The 22,825-nt window shown below is 37.1% G+C and overlaps 1 protein-coding gene across 1 annotated transcript; it reads left to right on the forward strand.

Annotated features, from left to right (window-relative positions):
* The first annotated feature begins 1,310 nt into the window (after positions 1 to 1,310).
* Positions 1,311 to 21,090, forward strand: LOC121317527 (nucleolar protein 10-like). Its single transcript, XM_041253557.1, has 21 exons — positions 1,311 to 1,529; positions 1,977 to 2,022; positions 2,446 to 2,544; positions 3,175 to 3,252; positions 4,557 to 4,594; positions 4,968 to 5,104; positions 5,333 to 5,398; positions 5,889 to 5,949; positions 6,145 to 6,230; positions 6,546 to 6,624; positions 6,810 to 6,959; positions 7,562 to 7,628; positions 8,150 to 8,202; positions 8,610 to 8,736; positions 9,462 to 9,541; positions 9,650 to 9,748; positions 10,165 to 10,257; positions 11,179 to 11,352; positions 15,541 to 15,797; positions 17,214 to 17,316; positions 20,615 to 21,090. The coding sequence occupies exons 1-21, from the start codon at positions 1,464 to 1,466 to the stop codon at positions 20,768 to 20,770; spliced, it is 2,115 nt and encodes a 704-aa protein (XP_041109491.1). The 5' UTR covers positions 1,311 to 1,463; the 3' UTR covers positions 20,771 to 21,090.
* The last annotated feature ends 1,735 nt before the right edge of the window (positions 21,091 to 22,825 follow it).

A 22,825-nucleotide genomic window follows, 5' to 3' on the forward strand; every position in this document is an offset into this window, starting at 1 on the left:
CACTTTTTTTGTGATATTAAACCAATGCAGAGATATAATAATACGTGCCTTTAGCACTGACCTTACCAACAGTTAGATCAAAATGATCATTATTAAAAACATAAAATAATAAAATAAAACAGAGATATTATTGTTTGAAGGTATTATTTTCTCAGTTTGACACCGTAAATCATCCTTCGTTTCAACTGATAATTCGACGAAGTCCCTACAGTGTCATTCAATGCATTGGTTACAGTCAATTCGGTTGCATGTTCAGTGAATCACTACTTCAGTTTTCCCAAATAATTGGCGCATTTTCTGTTGGAATTTGGTAATGCTGGGCAGAACTATTTAATCCGTCACGGAGCGTATTAGGTCAGAGAGGGAATTAATGTAATTTGCAGTTTAACAATTTCAACCGTGGTAGGTTTTATATCTATTAGCTGCTGTGTTGCTGCTACTATTTCACATATTATGTTACTATCATGTATTCTGCACTTTCCACTGTATTTAATGTACTATTTCATGTATTATGCTACTATCATGTATTATGTACTGTCCACTGTATTTAATGTATTATGCTTCCTTTATATATATATTATATATATATATATATATATATATATATATATATATATATATATATATATATATATATATAAACCTCTGCTTATTAAAATTTCACTCCTGCTTTGGAAATGTTAGAACTTTGTCACTTCATCATTTGCATATAGGCTGCAATTAAGGTGCTGTTGATTTTTTTAATGCATGTTATCTTTGTTGCTATGCTGTGCATTGTATCTTTGTTGCTCTGTGCTATAGTTGATTCAGTTGTTGTTGTTGATAGAACCTGATTTGTGTGGTTCTCTGTGCTGGTGTTAGGATATTAAGTATGCTTTTAATATATCTACCCATAGAATAAAAAACACAATTCACTGTTAGGACATCCCAAGTCAGAAACAACTCTCTCACACACGGGCAGGTTCTGTTCATTATGTTGAAAAGTGATCGGCGTAAATATTCATTGTTTTTCTCAAAACAGTTTAGGAAATGCTATTTCAGGGATGAAAATACGACTCCTATCGCATAGCGGTTTCATCTTTTCCAGATTTGTACAATACAGGTAACCCTTTCAGGTGTGTCTTATTAAACTCATAGTAAAACCAGAAATGGATCATACTGCTTTGCAATGGGAGTTGTATTTGTACCACTGCTATTTCCTCTTATGAACTACATCACTCAGTAAAACAGTCATTCTCGTTGTCCAAACGTATCAAAAACAGGAACCTTAATTCATTTCGTACTGTTTCTTCACGGACCTATTAGTGGTAGGAAGACGCACTTCCTGTTGCCGCTTGAGTTGGTGTACGGCGTGGGGTAGAGGAGTGAAGGGGAACAGCGGGATTCATTTTTATGTTATTGTTGTGACTAGTATTTTACTTTACATAAAGTATGAAGGTACGGCTTGATTGAGAAGAGGAATAATGCAGGTCTCCAGTGTAAACGATGTAAAGATCTATAACCTGAGCTGTGGGAAGTCGCTACCAGAGGTAAGGTAGGGAAATATTTAAAACATAAGTTGTGTGTCTGTTAAAATATTGCATTTTTAAAAATTATTATTATTATTATTATTATTATTATTATTATTATTATATTATTATTAGTATTAGTATTCGTTTGTGTATTTATTTAAGCGTTAGTAAATCATAGTGTTACTCAAACTAAACTCACTGATTACAGATAGTGTCTAAATTCATGTCAAACCCAGGTAAACATGACAGACCGTTTTACTGGTATTGTTTCTAATTATGAGTAGTGGCTTTGACAAAATAGTTTGTGTTTTAAATCCAAATTATATTTCCAAGGAAGGTGTTAATAATAACAGTAACATGGCGTTTTTTCGTGTGTGTGCGCGCATGTGCGTGTGGGGGAGGTCTTAGCCGTAGTTATTATAGTGTGCTTACATTGCTTGTTAACAATTATGATTTTATTTGCAGTGGCTCTCAGATCGGAAGAAAAGAGCGCTTCAGAAGAAGGATGTTGGTGAGTACTGCGGTGCATTATGACAATAACAGTATAAAACCAGGTGCTCTAAATGTGGCGATTGCACCCCACCCCCCCAATAGGGAGTAAAACCTTGGCCAATTTTGCATTGAAGTGTAGCTGCTGGTTTACTATAGAGCAATCAGGAACTTGGAATCCTCTTGAAGCGATTTATATCATAATATGAAGAAACAAAAGCAAACCTGATTCAGTGCAACTTCTCATTATGTTTCTGTAATGTCAAGAAATTAACGGGAAATATAATATGGGACAGAAATTGTACACACACACAAGCTTGATTCAATGCAGCGTCACGTGATGATTCTCTAACATTACATTGAAAAAAACTCATATTCTCATAGAAATAGGACGCTGTGTATATAACATCAACTACTTGGTAATCGCAGTTTTGTTCATATACAGATATACAGAGGAGAATTGAGCTCATCCAGGACTTTGACATGCCAACAATCAGCACGACGATTAAGGTGTCAAAAGATGGGCAGTATATCCTGGCAGCTGGTAAGTGGTGTCTGGTGCTTTCAATCATGTCCAGATGCTGCACGGCTTGAACAGGGCTATGAAGCTCCTACTTTTAGAATCTGCCCAGTCTAAGCTCTAGCAGCAAACTGTAGAGATTGCAGATTAAGGACTTACTGCATGTAAATATAGCTGTCTGTTAAAACTGTACTCGTCTAAATCTCAAATTAAAAATAACACAGTACTATCTTACCATAATCAATGTACAACCAATAAAAAAAGTGGCGCAATGGTGGCGGTAAATCATAATAAGCACAATCGCTTGGAGTCCCTGTGGCTTGTAAATGTATTGAAAATAATTTTCTAACCAAAGTTTCAAGTGTTGAACAGTTTGTCAAGGAAACTGTTTGCTTGGCATACTGCATGATCTGTCAATTCTAGTGTAACAGCGTGTTTAGCAAAATAGCCAGATGCTGTGAGTCCTTTTGTTACACAGCACATGACTGTTCATAATACATCATTTACAGTTGTGTGCACACATCTGTAGTACAAAGGTTTAAAAAAAATAATAAAAAATTAAAGTGACCTTGCTAGTATTCAGGCAATTACCAAAATATGCTGTGAAGACTAGGATTCTGTCTCCTTAAGTGGCAAATATAACTTGTTTTCCAGGCACATACAAACCTCGGGTTCGCTGTTACGATACTTACCAGTTATCTTTGAAGTTTGAAAGGTGTCTGGACTCGGATGGTAAGTAGAAACTATCATCAAAAAGGAGGAATCCACAACATTTTAGTATTTTTATGTTGCCAATACCAAAAGTGTTCATCTAGGGCAAAGAAATATGCTAGTTTCTACTTCACACACAGCAAACACTGTGGTGCTGTCTGTGTTTCCATTTTAATTTTCACTATTGAAAATTGCACCATATGGAAACTCAGTACTTTATAATAGGCTGGTATAGGCTAAGCCCTCCACTGCACAGGTTATGTTTACAGTGGCCTAATTAGTTCTACACCCTTATAAAGGTTTATCATAGCATTACTATTGCTAATAGTTCCTATTGGAAAACTGGAAAAAATGAAGGGGGTTATCCCATTGTGTGTAACTTAACTTTTACATCTGGTCCCTTTATTCTAATTTGTCTGTTTATTCCAACTTGGGAATATAAATGTGTAAACCTCAAATGTATTCAGATATTCAAACATAATCATTGTCCTTAAAAAAAATTCTATCTTTATCTATCTATTTTAATTAATTAATTAATCTCCCACAGAAGTACAAATAGGTTGTGAAGGGCTGAATTAAATTCAGTAAACAAAGTGGCTAATGACACATTGTTAACTTATGCATTTTTTTTTTAGCTTTTGGACCTTGAATAATAATTTCTAATGAAATACAGATGGAAACTCAGTTTTTGTTCTTATATTACAGTCCGCATAATAGAAAATAGGATCACAACATAAAAAACAAACCTTGATCGCAGTACATAACGTTTCCCTTCAGCTTTTCTTGCTAAGAGAAACAGCCTCTGATTCAGACTCGCTCCCCAAATCTGAAGCATTGTTAACTTGCACCTTTTTTTTTTTGCTTTTGGATCAGTACCTGCGATTTTCAGTGGATGTCACTGTTTGGCTGCTTGAATTGTGTGTGCATCCTAATCTGTACTTTGTTTACTTTTTGATCTTTTTAAATGGGGAATAAAGAATTGCATTCTGGCAAGGTGGTGTTAATTAATCTCTGGTGGACAGAGACATGTTTTTTTTTCTTTGCCTTTTGAATATGTCAAGCATTGTTCATTCGAATATTCTGATATTGGTCCCAGCACAAGTTTTATTTCTCCTTTATTGAGTAATAACAGAATAGCTGACCTCCAGAGAAACCAATGGGAGAGTGGGGGCTAGTTGTTGTATGTTTGTACTTCTAGCCTACTGCTCTGTCTCAACAATAGACATCAGACTTCTCTGTTGCACAAAATTGTAACAATGTACACAACACAAGCAGCGTGTCTTCCTGTTCACATTCCTGTTCATGTTCTTTTTCTTTCTCCACAGTTGTAACTTTTGATATCTTATCAGACGATTACTCAAAGGTGCGTGTTGCAGTATTACAAGTTGATCCATGTTTGTAACTCCTTAACTATTGTGCCCCAGTTCTACTAGCAATCTGTGGGTTCACAGCTTTGTTTCTAAACTGCACTATTTAAGTAAAATAAAATTGAGGAAGTGTGAGTATGTTACAGTTCAGTACACACATGCCAGAGTAAAAGAAAACTATGGAAGAGTTGAACCAAATTAATAAACAGAACTGTCAGCTGCAACATACAAATTAGTGTATTAAATGTTACCATTGTTCTTGTAAAAGTATAAACTTAATCCCCTCCCCAAATGCCTTAGAAATACAGTAAACTTTTGTCTATAACTTGAAAGGATAATTTAAGTGTTTTTTCTTTTCTTCTTTCCCAGCTGGTTTTCCTGCACTGTAACCGCTATGTAGAATTTCATTCACAGCACGGCCATTATTACAAGACACGAATACCAAAGTTTGGTAGAGACTTTTCATATCACTATCCATCATGTGATTTGTACTTTGTTGGAGCAAGGTAAGGAGGATTCAATTGTTATGCGGTGGGTAGAAAAAAATGTGCTGTTTAATTAAGAGAACCTGATGCAGATAGTTATTGAATAAAACATATATATATATATATATATATATATATACACACACACACACACACACACACACACATGGGATATACTCGAATGTATATATGGGGAATATACATGAAATTCAATTTCTAATATCTGTTGTTAATGTGTTTTTGTTGTAGCTCAGAAGTGTACAGACTTAATCTGGAACAAGGAAAATTTCTGAATTCCTTACAAACAGATGCTGCGTAAGTATTTTTTCCAAAAATCTGTGCACCTTTCAGCAGTTTTGTATAATTCCACTAGAGGGCACATGTATTCTGCAGTACAGTTTAGTTTTGGGGGGGGGGGGAGATTGCGCATGCAGTCCTACTAATTGTAAATATTCCTTAAATAATTAACTTTCATTAATAAGTTTGTTTGGTTATAGTAAACATTATTCCTGGTTTATGGATAATAATACATTGGGCAATGTGAATATTGAATGTCATTGTAAATGTATTTTTACAAAATATGATTAAAAGGTTAGGGTTATGTTAAATTTTACATTTTTAAATAGATGACATTTATTCAAAACTTGTTTCTTTTAGTATTTCTAAATTCAGCACTATAGAGTTTAGTAAAACATGCATCACCTTTCCAGGGGGATATTAACTTTAACACCATGTATACAAACATATTGTACAACTGCATTTCTTTAATAGAAAATAACACATGCTGTACTTTATTTAATTTCAGGGAGAACAATGTGTGTGACATTAACCCTGTCCATTACCTGTTTGCTACTGGCACAGCAGAGGTACATGTAAAAATGTAATCACTTGGATTTCCAGCTTAGGGTTGACTTTGATTTATACATGTATAAACCTGATCATTTATCAATTAACCCACCATGCATGTAATATCTTTTTATATTCCAAATGTCTTCTCCATCGTTCGGATTTTTAAAATTGATGACAACAGCATAACTGCCTAATGGATGTTTATTTGTTAGGGTAAAGTGGAGTGCTGGGATCCAAGGACTAGAGGTCGTGTTGGCTTACTGGACTGTGCTTTAAGCAGTGTGACAGAAGATACAGAGTAAGTGATGCCTTTTGATTGATGTTAAACTAGAGATTAGAGGCAGCTGCCATTTGGTATATTGAGCCTGGCAAGCATTCATCTACAGTAGTATCACATTATTTTATTTAGTAAAGACCAAAGAGTTTTTCTGTAGTTCACTTACCATGTATTGCACATTTCTGAATGCGAACTGGTGTGAAGATGTCTTGTATCTGGTGTTGCAGAAGGACCCCTTTTCTTTTTGGTACAAGAGTGTCAAACCATATCAAAGCATGCAGAAGTATTGAGTAGTATGTTCTGAGATGGATTTTGGGATTTTTCTTCTCTGTTTAGGGTGGAAGGTTTACCATCGGTGTCTGCTTTGAAGTTCAATGGGGCTTTGCACATGGCAGTCGGAACAAGCACAGGCCAGGTAAGGAAACAGTGCCAAGCAAAACCCTTTTAGAGATTTTGTAGATGATTGAGCTTTATCGACCCTAATATAGTCCTTACTCTGCCGTAGCTTCAGAAACCCAATAATATAACTAAAACCGGTGAAGGCACTGGCCGAAACATGTTTAGTGTTGTCTTTTAAGATTTTCCCTTTTTCTCATCTAGATTTTGATGTATGATCTCCGCTCTAATCGTCCACTTCTTGTCAAGGATCACCATTATGGGCTTCCGATCAAATCCATTCATTTCCAGGATCAATTAGATTTGGTTTTGTCTGCAGATTCCAAGATCATAAAGATGTGGAATAAAGATACGGTGAGTCAACATATTGTAAAGAAATCGCTTTCTCACAGTAAAATACTGTATTCTAGTTCAGATTATCCAACTGTCTGAAAGTCATCATATTTATCCATCTGTGCCCAAGGTATGTTGTGATTTGAAATTAGTTATTTATTTTATTTAAAGACCCAGAATATTTCTTAACAAAATAATAAGACATATTACTACTCTGTCTTTCTAGATAATGTTATGTGGTCACTAGGTAACAAAAACCTACAACAGTTTTGAACAAACACTAACTATCTGGAAACAATGGACTCCAATGAGTTGGAAGAACCTTGAAAACCAAATCTTAGTCTGTTTTAATAATCTTACCAATTGCAGGTCTTAATTCTGTCACCTCAAAAACCCAGTCTAACATTGACATCTTTGTCTTAATGTATTGAGTGCCAACAAGAGTCTCTATGGCAATTGGATTAATCAGGATGGGATAGCATGTATTGTCCTAATTAATACAGAGTCAAATAGTGGCTGTATTTGTGCATGTTTTAGATCATTAAAATAGTACCCCTTAATTCTTTTCATTGTAATTTTAAATTGTTCATGACTAGTAAACACATTCTCTTGTTTTTTTGTAGGGAAAAATATTTTCGACCCTTGAACCAGAACATGATATAAACGACGTCTGTCTCTATCCCAATTCAGGTATGTGCTGTTCAGCTTCTGCAGAGAGGAAAGGTCCTTTCATCATTTGCTTGAAATGTTTTAAGTTAGCCATACTGAGAGATTCTCGTACTGGTGTTTTTATTCTTCAGCATTACTTCAGGTTATTTGTTTGGAAGATTTCAAATATGCTCATGTGTACTGCCTTTAGTTTTAACAAAATCAATAATGTTTGCAAAATCTGAGCAGATTTTTGACTTTTTGGGACCAGTGGCTGAACACATGAAACATTTAAACATAACCCTTACAGTTATACTTGCCTCATTTAAGGAGTCTCACACACTACCAGCAAAGCAAATTAATGTTCAATTCACAAAAATGTCAATACATGTAACTTGTACATATATGTATGTTATCTTTTTTTTTCTCTTTAAAATAAAAAAAAATAATAATCTTTGGAAACTTGAAACAGACCTGAAACAATTTGCTTTGAATATGTTCATATATATATATCTTCCAATTACCATTGATGAAGAAAATCTCTTGATTTTATTTCCCCGCAGGAATGTTGTTTACAGCTAATGAAGATCCTAAAATGAATACTTTTTACATTCCTGTAAGTTATTTATCTATTGTAATGCTTTCAGACCTTTTACTTTTGCATTTGAATACAACAGAGGGACATAACAGATTGATACTTACTGTGATTTGATCTTAAACAAGATGTTAAATGAGCTTATTATTATTATTATTATTATTATTATTATTATTATGATGTATTGATAAACTTGCTCAGTCAGGCACAATATATTTAAGTCTTTTATTGTAACTGTGCTGCACCTAATCAAATGAAGGACCGGGGTCTGTGGTAACTATTATCAGTGCTGCTTGATTTCAGATGAGGTGGTTTAAAATTTCTATTCAGGTGTCTGTTTTTTGAACTGTGATTTATTTCTTTATTTTAAATGTTGTCCAATGGAAATTCTGTGTTAAACTGAATCTTGTTGTCTTTCTTGTCTAAAGGCCTTGGGTCCTGCTCCACGCTGGTGCTCTTTCTTAGATAACCTCACAGAGGAGCTGGAGGAGAACCCTGAGACCACTGTGTATGACGACTACAAGTTTGTCACCCGAAAGGACTTGGACAGCTTGGGTAAGCAACCTCTTTCGTTGGATCAGTCTCTGCTATAACTGGGGTTATTTTGGAATCAAACAGTGGACAGTGCCAAACCCCAATTCTGGCGTCATGCAAATTGTAATCCACATTTGATTAAAATTATGAATGAAGACATTCCATTTAATTATAAAAAGGGCCAGCTGTCATGAAGTTAGTATTCTGCATTCTGCATGGTGATGGAATCCCTCCTTGAGACTGATAGTCTTTATATTTAGCTGGTGATGCAATAATACCTCTCAGCTGCAGCATCCTCTGAGAGTCATGGCAGCAGTCCTAGCATTCTGTGGCACCTTGTTTGGTGCTTTCACTTGCCATGTTCCACTGCTGTCCAGTGGATTTTCTTTTTGTTTGTCACTGCTGCTGTACAAAGTGGTTAAGGGTCTTTATAACAGTCAAAAATTGATGGGCCCACCCACTGTGCTAGACTTGTCACCCTCGGTAATACAAATCAAGATAACCGCATTGCATAGCTGTACTTGTGTGTAAGTTTGAGGAAAGCTTAATGATAACCAGGTTGCAAACCAAGTACAGGCAATAGCAAATTGATTAACATCATAATGGTTCAATTTATATTCATGGAAACATTTAAAGAATCTTAGCATGTTTTCTGTATGGGAACAATATGATTCCTTCAATAACCCTAACACCAGCCAATCAGAATACAGTATAGCTTTATTTATAAACAATATCTTCTCTTTCAGGACTTGCACATCTAATTGGTTCCCCGTTGCTCCGGGCCTACATGCATGGATTCTTCATGGATATTCGATTGTATCACAAGGTGATACTACGACAGCAGTAACATTGTCAAAGTGGATGTTCTTTTTTTTCTGTATGGAATTTTGAATATGGGTTATTTCAGAAAGTTTAATAATGATTTGCTTTATAGGTTAAGACCATGGCAAACCCATTTGCCTATGACGAATACCGCAAAGAGAAGATCAGGCAGAAGATAGAAGAAACAAGGGCTCAGAGAGTCCAGATAAAGGTAAAGAAGGATGAGTGTTTCATAATGCTTTTGAATTGTTTACTGATAAACAACGCCGGTTGGAATGAGGTGTTTATATCTATGATTTAGTACAGCTCTATATGCATAGTTGTGACTTGCTCAGTCAACACTCCAGGCTCAAGAACACAGTATCTTGGATGAATACTGGAAATGACTAAATCTGTTTTTCATGGACCTCCTTTCACTGGATTTTTATTACATGTTCTAATGTTAGTAAGTGGGTCAATAAATGCCCCCTGAGGGAGAACACCAAAAGGGTTAATACAGATCTGAAAGAATTAATTTCAACTACCGTAATATTAAATAAGAATGCTCTGATTGCATAACCGGAAATGTATAATCATCTGTGATTTTAGATTTATCATTTAACATTTTCTTGTTTCTTTTAAATTTAGAAATTGCCAAAGGTCAACAAACAGCTGGCTATAAAACTGATTGAAGAAGAGGAGGAGGCAGACCAGAGGACATTGAAGAAAAAGAAGGGAAAGGTAAATGCTGTGTCCATGTAGCCACTCCTAGCATCATCAAAGCTGTTTAAAACCTCCTTCATGAGTGACGGTAGAACCACCACTGCACTGGGAGGACCGGAATGTGGGCGTGCATGGATGAACTTGGGCACGTTAAGTAAGTGAGCGGCTCAGAGCGGCTCAGTAAAAGAATCAGCTTAACGACTTGCTTAGTTCCTCTCCTGCTGGAGCCGCTCAGAGCGCTCCTGAGCATTTTTCATCAGTGATCAGAGTGAGCGAACTGAATGGCCACCTGCAGGAAACAAGTGGCAGGATTGACAAATATGTTTGGCAAGAACGATGAACTGGTTTTGATTTATGAAGTTATGTATTCATTGGCTAAATAAGATGGTAAAAGTGGTTGTTTTCGAATTTGTATCATTTAATTTCATTTAAAAAAAATGTAGAGCTGTTTTACGGTTATTAATGTATTGTTATTAGGCTTATAGTATTAATATTATTCATCATTTTCATTAATAATGTATTGTTGGTATTAAACACAGCCAGATATGAGGTTCAGTACAAACAGAGCGCCAAACTCAGTGAGGTACAGCAGGGGACAGTAACTTCACACAGGGCCATTTCATCTACCATCACCTCAGAAACACAAACAAGCAAAGAATTATTATTCTCCATTTTTAAATGTCGCTCGGCGCTCTTGTGGAGCGGAGCGTTAAGTCATTTAAATGAGCTCAGTGTGCATTCTGAGTGTTCTATTACACTTGCATTTTACATTAGATTGTTATAGGTCACGTTGATCTTTTATATATAATAGAATTATTTATTTTTTTTGAAGGCTTGAATTTTGTAGTTCCCACTGTTGCAGGGTATGCATCAAGGATTCTACAAGTTAAAAGCTACTTCATGTTAACTTTCGCTGTTTGAAATATGTTTGACTCCTAGAATCTGCCAAACATCCTGAGCGACGATCGGTTCAAAGTGATGTTTGAGAACCCGGATTACCAGGTGGACGAGGCTAGCGAGGAGTTCAGACTCCTGAACCCTATTGTGTCCAAGGTGAACGAGAAGAGGAAGAAGCAGCTGCGGAAGCTGGAGTGTGAATTAGCACCTGAACAGGTAGGAATGACACTGACCTTTTCACTCTGTCTTAGGATAAGGTTACAAAGAGGAAGATAGCTGCAATGAATAGTTGTGTTTTAGCTTCCTGAGGAATTCGAAGCAATACCACTGTTCTCCAAAAGCGAGAGAAACGGGTTCCAGTAATCGTGACTGGAAGAGAGAAGCAGCACATCGCTGTAATGCTCTGTGTGACAGCAGACTGTTGCAAGCTACCTCTATGTGTTGTTTTCTTGTGTGCAATTGAGGTTGTGTCTTTGTAAATACATCTTTTGGCATTTTTATTTTTTCCTAAAATTGAGGGTGGGAAATTTGGGCTGCATCTTTTGATAGTATCTATTGTTTCACAAACACCTTTTTAAAATAAGCAAATTTAAGGGCTGCAGCTCGCAGGAATATGTAGTTGAGTATAAAACAGTGTCTGTATAAACGCGATTCATTGGTCCTCCACACATTATTCCAGCCATCAGGGGTCAGTAATTGTAGTAGTGCCCACGTGTTTCTGACTAAAGAGTATGTGTGGCAGAACTAAATTAGTAAAAAGAAAAATGCTGGCTAGTAGATTGTCTCTGCATCCTGCTATTCTGTGAACAACGGATCTAGTTTCTGTGTTGCCAGTAGGAACTCCTTACTGGAACACAACAAGGCTTGAATTTCAGCGCGGGATCGCAGGAATCGCGCAGTTTCCAAGTTGCTGCTGCATGTCTGCAACTTTCAGTGCAGGAAAATCCTGCAGAGATATTAAAACACCAAGCTACTGTAATTTTCACCCAATTTAGATGCCTAAGGAAGCGGGTGTCAGTGACGAAAGCACTATGAGCAGCATTCTGAGCTGGTTTAAATAAATAAATAAAAGTAGTGCTCGATATTTTAAGTGCCGCGAGACTTTATTCCCTCATACGTGATTCTCTGTCGCTATCTATAAGCATTATAGAAACTCAGTACACTGCAGTAAGTAAACAGTTTTGGAGAAAAAAAAGACAATATTAAGTCTATTTAGGAGTTTTGCTTTCGCTTTAACTCTTAAAACTCAGCCGCATTCATTTTTGGGCGCCGGCGCACCTAAGGTTACGCACATATTACTCGGGCACCGTAAAAGCCACCTACCAAAGGCTTGTTTAAAAGTGCAGACTGGGTTTTCCAAAGACTTATTCGGTGTGTGTATGCGGTACTTCTAGCCGGAACTACGATCGCCTGAAGTTAAGCCTCTCATCATGTAACAGAGTTCACAGCTTAGGTTTCATTTTGAGTTTATTGCTCCGTCATTGTAGCGGCTAGACTGAAAAGGGGCAGTATCGTTGGAAAGCTCAGAATCTCAGCTCCCCCCCATGTTCATTTCATGTTGAGGTTCAATGGTACAGTGGGGGGTTTTTGGTTTTTTTTTTTTTAGCCATCTAGATTATATATATATATAGATATAGATAGATAGATAGATAGATAGATACATACAGTGCCTTGCAAAAGTATTCAGACCCCTGACCAATTCTCTCATATTACCGAAATTTCATTCTGTTTGATATTTTATTTTTAAACACTGAAACTCAGAATCAATTATTGTACGGTGACATTGGTTTTATGTTGGGAAATATTTTTAAGAAAAAAAACGAAATATCTTGCTTGCATAAGTATTCAACCCCTGTGCTGTGGAAGCTCCCAGTTTGCACCGATGAAAGAAATTGCCCTAACGAGGACACAATTACCTTACCATTGGCCTCCACCTGTGAACCATTAAAGTTGCTGTCACATTTTCTGGATAAAAAACCCCACTGTTGAAGGATCATTGGTAAGGCTGTGAATCTGAAGGAAAATGAAGACCAAAGAGCATTCTACAGAAGTTAGCGATAAAGTAATACAAATGCATAGATTAGGCAAAGGGTACAAAATAATATCCAAGTGTTTGGATATCCCAGTGAGCACAGTTGGATCAATAATCAGAAAGTGGAAGCTGCATCACACCGCCCGGGCACTGCCAAGAAAAGGCCGTCCCTCAAAATTCAGCGATAGAAGCAGTTACTCAAAAAGTACCATCTGAAAGCGCGTCTGGAGTTTGCCAGAAAGCATGAGATTGACCCAGCTGCGATGTGGGAAAAGGTTTTGTGGTCAGATGAGACCAAGATAGAGCTTTTTGGCCAAAACTCAAACCGCTATGTGTGGCGCTAACCTAACACTGCCCATGCCTCAAGACACACCATCCCTACAGTGAAGTGTGGTGGTGGCAGCATCATGCTGTGGGGATGCGTCTCATCAGCAGGGACTGGGCATCTTGTTACAACTGAAAGAAGAATGGATGGAGCAAAATACAGGAAAATACTGCAAGAGAATCTGCTTCAGTCCGCTAAAAAACTGAAGCTTGGGAGGAAATTCACCTTTCAGCAGGACAATGATCCCAAGCACAAGGCCAAAGCAACACTGGAGTGGCTCAAGAACAAAAAGATGAATGTCCTACAGTGGCAGGTGAAAGTCCTGATCTCAATCCCATTGAGAATCTGTGGCACTATTTGAAAATTGCGGTCCACAAGCGTCGTCCAACCGACCTGAACAACCTGGAGCAAATCTGCCAAGAAGAATGGGCCAAAATCACTCCAACACTGTGTACAAAGCTGGTACATACTTACCCCAAAAGACTTAAAGCTGTTATTGCAGTGAAAGGTGGCTCTAACAAATATTAACGTGAAAGGAAATTTTGTGACTTTCGTTTGATAAGTTACATTCATGCAGTACAAACTATTATGTATGTTTAACTCAGTGGGCTCAGTGTAAATAGTTTAAAAAACAGAAATGGAGCGCTGGTTTAAAAGAAAAGCACCTTTTTATTCTGCTGCAGCAAAAACTTCACGTCAGGCAATGGTAAAAGCAATGGAGAGTCTCACAGTGATGATCAGCAGTCAGGTCTCCTGAAAGCAGTTTATTTTAAAGCAACACCAGTGTGAATGATGATGCAGTAAAATACATACAGTTTTTTATATGCAATTTTTTTTTTTTTTTTTTTTTTTTTTTTTATTCCCCCCCTAAAATTTGGAAACCCCCCCCCAGGGTTCAGCACACTGGGGGACAAGTCGTGTGGCCTCTTAGTAGGGTCCCCCCCCCCCCCCCCCCCCCCAAACACACACAAAATGAAATTCAAGCCTGACTCAAAGAACATGAGCTGGAACATTTTGAAAGGGAACTGTAGTCCGCAAAACCCTGCCTGTGAAGTGCTGGAACTTGAGTAGGAATGACACTGTAGTAATTCACAGTGGACACCACCAGTAGATGCAAGATATCAGTCATGGTGAACATTGTATTTTGCTGAATTACATATTCCTGCTCACTGTACGATCAGACTTGAATTTTGTTTCTTTAAGATTTAATCATTTTTTTCTAATTTTTTTTTTTTGAGTGACCAATTATAATCTGTTTATTTTCCCCCAATTTGGAATGTCCAATTTTATGGGGTTTTTTTTTCTCCTCACCGCAGTAAAAAAACCTGTTTTATTTCTAGTTTGTAAAGATGTTAAACAATATGTTGGTACCTCTTAACACAAAAACAATGATCCACCCAATATGGTAAATGCCTTTCATGTTAGAACTGGACATCAAAAGAGAGGCCAACACCTGTTTCAAAATGCCTTGGAGGTCAGCTAGGCCCTAGCAAGGACAAAGTGACCAGAAAGATCTTTACCAACTTACTGTCTAAGTAGGAATTTAACCAGAATCTGACTTAATCTTTAACCCATTCTGTGAGTTCTGTTCTAAGACCAAAAATTGATTTTATCTAAATAGTGTTCCAACATATAATATGTGTGTGTGTGTATATATATATATATGTATATATATATATGTGTGTGTGTGTGTGTGTGTGTGTATGTGTGTATATATATATATATATATATATATATATATATATATATATATATATATATCTTATATATTGTAGATACATCTGCACTAGGTGGCGCTAACTCTTTATTCTATAAGACACTTTGTCTTATGTCGTCTGGGCTACATGTGCAAGGAAGTCAGCAACTAGAACAGAAGATCAGGTCCTGAACTCTGGTTAAAGCACTTTAAGAAAAAAAAATCATCTCTGAAGTGATTACATGTACAAAATTTTCTTCGTAAGAGTTGCATTTATCACTCAACAGATAACACTAGGCTTTTAGGCACCAAACTGTGACGGCACTCATTCAGTTTCCACTTCCATTACAGAAGGAAGAGGAAGAGCCGGAGGGCAAGCCCAGCGATGCAGAGAGCTCTGAGAGCTCGGACGATGACAAGGGCTGGGTGGATGAGGTGAGGAAGCAGCGCAAGCTCATGTACTTCGAGGAGAGGGCCAAGCGGCAGGAGAGGAAGGAGAAAGCACGCGAGGATCGTCGCACCTCCCTGGAGCCCAAGTTCTTTGAGATCAAAGCAGGAGAGGAGTTTAGGAGCTTCAAAGATGCAGCCAGAAAACAGAAGCTACAGAAGTGAGTTTGCATGTGTTTTTGTTAGTTTGTTTTCGGTTTAAAATCTTGCAGGTATTGATGTCTTAATACTGAGTGGTGGGGGTGGTGGTGCTGGTGGTGGTGTTGTTAAGGCAAAGCACAATTTTAGCAGTATTTATTTCAAGTAGTTGGAACTGGAATATTCAGCTCCGGAATAAGAACATCCTATTTACATCCACTCATTCTCTAATTAATGACAACTACACAATTGTGGCAAATAGAGAGAGGTGTCGGGATGGGGAAAATGATTGGACAGTCAGATATACAAAAGGGCAGATGGTTATGTTGTGTCATCCCAACTCTCTAACACTGTCTTATGTGTAGTTTTATTGGGTTTAATCCAGAAGGAACCAGCACAGCAGGTGTTGTATTGTAGTTCAGTGCAGTACCTCACTGTTAAATTTAGAAAAGGGCTCCACAATTTGGAATAATGGTTGAAGCCAAGAAATGGCATTGCAAAATTCAATTAACTGTATTTTCTGCATTTGTAATCTCCATAGCAATGTACTGCAGATTACTACAGATGACCTAATGCTTAAACAGAGGTATCCACATAGAGCTTAAGGCCTGTTGTAACTTTAAGTAAGGAGGGGGCTAACTCCCAAAATAGCCAACCTTTTCCAGTTTGGCAATTTGCCAGTTAAGAGCAGGAGTGTTGACAACCAGCCAAGGGTTACTTTCATTGCTTAACAAAATGACATGGCCAGCCTGTGAGCAAGCATAGAGGATTATATATGGCACATAGTTGCACATGGATTGGATGCTCAGAGGCACTGGAACATTACTGTGTTGGGCTATGTGTTAATGTTGCTGACTGTATTACCATTCACAATTATGTTTAGCTGATGCCAAGAGAGGGGGATGCAGCCATTGTGTACATGTACAGTCATTAAAACCAAGTAGAACTCTGTGCTGGTAATTTTATTTATTCTGGCAACATCTCGACGTCCACCCCAACAAAAAAAAGTTTTGATGGATTTTGGTGGTTATGACAGCAAAGCATTGGATACTGATGATCTTCCTTTTATTCACAAGGCATAGTTGGCTTCCCCACATGCCTCAAGCTTTCCCTGGTGTGCCCACCAATTTGTGTAGCTTCTGTTTTAGACGGACTGAAAAGTTGCCCAGTGGCAAACGTTTTGTGGCTTGAGCAGACTTAGACAACCAAACCCTTTTCAACCCTTTTCAGTGTTCTTTATTCTTTAACCAACCGTGCAACAGCTAAGCCCTTAAGGCTGAAAAAACATTTTGAAGTCATTACAAATACTTGTATTGAACCTGTTAGTTAGTTCGGCATTAGGTTAATGGCATTTGAGGTTAAAGGCACTCCTTTTTTGATAAACAAACAAATAACTTGCACTAAGATTTTCCTTAACTCTTAAATTCTCTGCCCAACAGGACAACGCTTGAAGATCGGCTTAAGTTTGAAGAGAAATCGGGAACTTTGAATGTGTCGGACGCCACAGTGGGCAGCAAGCAGCTGACATTTAAATTGAAGAAGGTTAGTTTGCATGCCCTTTGCTTCCTTGTTATATAAAAATGCTAAAGGACATTAAATTCAATGACAAATGTTTTTGACTAGAAGTCCTTTTCAAAGCTTTGTTTTTTTTTTTTTTTTTTTTTTAAATAGCTGTGAATATAAAGTTGTACTGTACAGTGGTATGCAAACTCAGTGTGATTTACTACTAAGAGTTGTACCGAATTTGTACAGTACTTACTGTAATTGAGTCATTCTGCACCACTTTCAACCATTTTCATAAGGACTGAAAATAAACTTGTGAATACTGTAAATGTGTGAGTTGTGTTACGTGTATGCATGTTAATGCCATGGATCATGCGCCTGTGTTGTTGTTTTATAATACAGTAAATATTTCGCATTGAGTTCAAGATCTATTTCTGCAGCCTGACCAACCATTTCTTTTTAAAGCCAAATGTATGTAAAATGTATTTACCTTTTCTATGAACAAATCATGTATGTAGTGATAGGCAATGCTAGGAATTGTTCCAGATTACATGTGCATATTACCATGTTCTTTAAGATTAGATTGTTGAAAATGTGCAGTGAATCAAAGCAGTAAAGAGCAAAGAGAAGTTTTGGATCCTACTTTATCTGTAGGGTGGTTGTTTTGTGCTGGGAACACTCCTGTGGTGGGTGAATATCATTAGACAATGCCATGAGTAAACTCAGGCTTGAATATAAACTTTTTTTGTTTTCTCCCAGAGGAGAACTTACTTTGTTCTGGCAGGAATTAAATAATCTGACAGTTTAAAATCTCATGGGAAATGATATACCAGGGTCTGTGTCAGCAACTGAGATCAAATGTCTTGAAATGCTGCCCTGCTGGTGATGGGAATGCCCTAGGCAGCTGCCTGTTTGAAATAATACCACAGCTAAGTGGGGGCCCCCAGTACTATGTTTAGTCAATGCTTTAATAGCACCTTTCTACTACTGTAGTATTGTGTGCGTCTCTAGTTTTTGGAGTGGAATGTAACCCGATTTGCTTGGTTTCTAGGATTTCCAAGTCAGCCCTGCTAAGTCAGCCAGAGGGATCAATTGTAGAGGTGCAATTGGCACCCTAATTTCATATTTGATTATTGTATTTCTCAACGATAATCGATGCATTGATGTTTAATTTTTCAAAATAAACAAATGTTTTTTTTTTTTAGTTTTTGTTTTTTTTAACCAATCTAATAACTAAAAACACTGTTGTGCATAATAGTTAAACAAAAAGTCACAACTTGCATTCAAATTAGAACATTCTCGATTACAACTGAAAAGGAATATGCGTGTGCGTCTGCATCAGATTAACGATACTATAAAATACTATACTACTAAATACTATATTTTAACACTAGTAATTTCTGAACTGTGATTGTTCAATACTGTTTACAGTTACTGTCCAAAAGCAAAGCATTTGAATTAATCTCACAAACCCTGACTAATGTAACTATCATACTAAATTCAGCTGCTTTTTCTATAATATTGCCATATAATCCAAACACAACATGCTTTGAAACAAAAGGTAATTGGTAGATTTAATAGATAAAGTGTTTCCGTAAAAAAAAAAAAACGTGAATACTTGGCCAACTTCTGATTTGTGTTATCCAGCGTGTAATGTAGGTTTGAAGTGTGTCTCCTAGCAACGCACTAATCTACTGTACTAGCACTAGAAGCAGCGCACTCGCACTCAAGGTTTTAATGCAAACCGGCAACAGGAAACTTAAAACTGGGTACTAATTCGTAATTTAAACTAAAATGTAATTGAAGCTCAGTAAAATTTACGACAGATGATCAATAATCAATGCCTCGATTAATTATTACACCCATAATCAATTGTAAACCCATAAGTTAAACTCATAAGAACCACACTCCCATAAGAATTTCCAGTGTGAATGCAAGCAAAACCTACATTGGCATATAACTTGGCGGTCTGTTCAAAATGTTTCGGCAGTCCAGATACTGTTTTAGATATGATTAAATACAAAAGCGTTGGGCAGTTATTTTTCAAACACACCTGTTATTATAAAGTTGCAAGCGTGTTTGGCATTTTCAAGGCTAATGTTAATGACAGTGATATGATATTGAATGTATGTTTCAGTTTTTTATGTTGGAAATTAAAATCAAATGGATTTTTAATTTGTGGAAGTAGTCTGCTGTGTGTTGCCTGTATAATGAACAAAGGGTTACTTTACTCCCCAACGTAACTCAAATGACTTCCAACCGCTCTATAGTATGCTTGTGCACAGCATACGGTGTAAAGTGATGATGTCACGCTTTTGGACTGAAGATAAAAAAGTGAATGAGTGCGCTTACACATTAAAAATATTCATATAAAATGGAAAGTTTATTGGATTATAGTTAAATGCAATATGTCTGTAGGAGGCTAGGAGTGTGTGACCAAAGTTTGGTGAAGACTGGTGCAAAATTAAGGCAGTTCTCGTGTTCCCCCGCTACAGTGTAACCTACCCTGTTTTTTGATTGAGAACCCTATAAATTCCATTGCCCAGTGAATAAATGATTGTGCTGTGGGCAAGGCTTGTGTTTATCAAACTATATTAACAGGAGAAAAATAATTCTGGCATTGTTCTTCCCCTCTGTTCCCTTTCATCCTTCTACTAAAATATCATGTAGGTATGTAAACTGACCATATTTTCCTTGTTGCTATGGAAATTAGTACAAACAGTTGCAATTTTAGAGCCATGCTGTTTTGTACTATTGTAGGTTCTTATTTACATCTTAAAGAATACACATTGCCACTGTGTTACTGCTGAAGGTTATGTTATCTTTACTAGGACAGGACTGATTAAGGAAACGTGCCTGGGATTTAGAGCTTAAACCACCGTCTAGCACAATGTAGCTTTTTACAGGCTGTTTTCCAAAGACAGTAGTGATATTAAGTGCATATTACTTAAGCGATATGTAAAACTGAAACATAGGTTACCCAAGGTACTAGGAAAGTATTCTGAATTAAGCTTTGGGATGGATATTTGTACTCTTTTCATCACATTGCTAATGCTAGCTGCCCCATTTCCTTTAGTTACAAGTGCAGGGAGATGCACTTTCAATTCAGTCACGTTTTACACTTCATTGGGAAGATTTGAATTGATGAGTGGCTGGTGATAGAGTAAAGTGGCCCCACACTAATGTCTCATCTCTGTTCAGTCATCCCTTGGTAATTCATTGTCTTTGAAATTCTGTCTCCCTGTAGCAGCTGCAGAAGGCTGGTTGGGCTCACACTCAGTTAGCATTAAAGCTTCAAGCAGGTTTGTAATTTAGTGTTTTTCTCTCCCTCTTTCAGACTGAGCAGCAGCAAAAGCAACAGGAAGCAGAGTGGCAGCACCATCAAGAAAGGAAAAAACTGAGACGAGCTGCGGGGCATCTCCAAAGCAAACCTGCCAGGGGGCGAGGTGGCAGCATGGGCAGGGGTGGGGGCAGGGGGAGAAGACCCTTTTAAAGGGGAAGACCTTTAACTAGTTAATACAGTGTCTGAAGAGCAGGACTGTTCACTGGCTGCACTGACCTAATCCAAAGCTGTTCACATGCACAAGGCTGTTGGCAGCAACGTGCTCAAGGAACTGTGCCATGGTAAACTGCTGAAAGGCCTTCCTTACCAACAGACCTTGAAAATACTTTGTTTTGTAGAAACTCTGTTTCTTTGTACAGACAAAACACTTCTGTATTTTTTTTTTCTCCCCTGGAGATCACTGCATGTAACTGAAATCCTAGATCCAATGCAATCTTGAATACAGGCCTAAAATATTATTCTGCTTTTCACTTCAATGTGTCTGTCTGATTTTTTTTATTTTTTTATTATTATTATTGTTGTTATTATTATTGATGTTTTATTTTCAACTTTCATTTCTAGACAGATTTTATGGGTAAAAAATGTACCCAGTTGACTTAATAGCCATTCCTGTAACTAATTTTCTAGACATAATATACTGCAGACAAAGCATTCCACCCAAATATTTCTTTCTTTTGCCAAATAACCACTTAAACTACCAGCAAGCAGTTTAGACATAGTTTTTGATGTAATACACAGGAGCTGTTACCTCCAAGCCTTATTAATGGGGATAGTTGAGTTAAAAACAGGATGTGCTTTCTGTAAAAAGATTCTAGTAATCCTTAACGGAAACATATGCTGCAAATAAGGCAACACTGTTTCAAAATACATGCCTGTAGCAATGCTGTCCTGAATTCTAATTGCATCATATCCTCACGGTTTCACCATGTCCTCTTTGAGAACACCAGGTGTGAGTATCAGTAAGGGTATCGTTTTTGGCTTTGAGAGAGGTGTCTGCACTTACAATTTGTCACACTATTTAAATGTTGTTATGTAATCCTGTCTTTGATTTATTGTTAAGACGAAGATAAGCCCAAGATGCTTCAAGTAACTGAATGAATTATCACCAGGCATGTGTAAGCAAGCTATTTCCTGCCAGCTTTCCTGAAGTCAACTGTTTACGTAGTGAGAGACATTACCATACTCTTAACAATAAAGGTAACAGAGTGTGACAAAGACGGCTGTAGTGGGTGACGTCAGACCCAGAACAATAACACAGGACAGACAGAGACGTGGATGTTTGGTGAAGCTGAGCTGTGCTCAGTATTTAATAAACAAAATAAAGGAGATTTAAACAAAACTGCACATGGCACTTGACGCCAAACAAAGCGACAAAACAGTAAACTAAACACTAACAAACAGCAGACGAACAGACAAACACAGTGAGTGAAATTATGATCTACTTAATGCTTTTGCTTTCTCTCCACACCTGTTCTCTACTCACCAAACATACAACCCTGAGTGAGTGAAAACATGCAGCTTTTATGCAGCTGTACCGAGACTCAATTGCTAATCAATCATTCAACTGGAGTCTCGGTACAACTGCACGTGAATTAATAAAAGTGCAATTCCCTGTGCTCACATATTTTACTTGCATGTGAAGTGCTGTGCCTAAATACAAAATATACATTTTAAACGCTTGTGCATGCAATCCATATTTATATCCCGTGTATTTTATACATAAACACCAACATTAACACACTACATACAACAGAAAACACTTATAAACATAAAGGGGCGGGACACTCCGCCACACAGGGCAACAGAGTACAATGTGTGTGTGTGTGTGTATATATATATATATATATATATATATATATATATATATATATATATATATATATATATATATATATATATATATATATATATATATATATATAATATATATTGGGTGTATATTAGGTTACAGTATTAGGGGTGTATATCCATATTGTTTAGGACAGTTAGGTACCTGGCATGTAACTTTATTGTTTTAGAAGGCAAAATATGATCTACTAGTGAGGAAATTAATGATTTAATAAATAAAACTAAAACATGTGTCTGAGATGCATTTCCAAAATGTTGTTCAATCAATTTTCTCCCAGATCTGGGTCTGGTACTAGGTTTAGGATGTATTGAAAAATGCACACTGGGAAAGCAGTATCTTACTGTAGCAGAACCATT

The sequence above is a fragment of the Polyodon spathula genome, chromosome 6 (assembly GCF_017654505.1).
Source record: "Polyodon spathula isolate WHYD16114869_AA chromosome 6, ASM1765450v1, whole genome shotgun sequence".
Lineage (NCBI taxonomy): Eukaryota > Metazoa > Chordata > Actinopteri > Acipenseriformes > Polyodontidae > Polyodon > Polyodon spathula.

Excerpts from the sequence above, each read along its gene's own strand:
- LOC121317527 (XM_041253557.1), top strand. The coding sequence starts at position 1,464 with ATGCAGGTCTCCAGTGTAAACGATGTAAAGATCTATAACCTGAGCTGT. Across the intron at positions 5,950-6,144 it reads TTGCTACTGGCACAGCAGAG|GGTAAAGTGGAGTGCTGGGA; the intron begins GTACATGTAAAA and ends TTTATTTGTTAG. Across the intron at positions 8,203-8,609 it reads TGAATACTTTTTACATTCCT|GCCTTGGGTCCTGCTCCACG; the intron begins GTAAGTTATTTA and ends TCTTGTCTAAAG.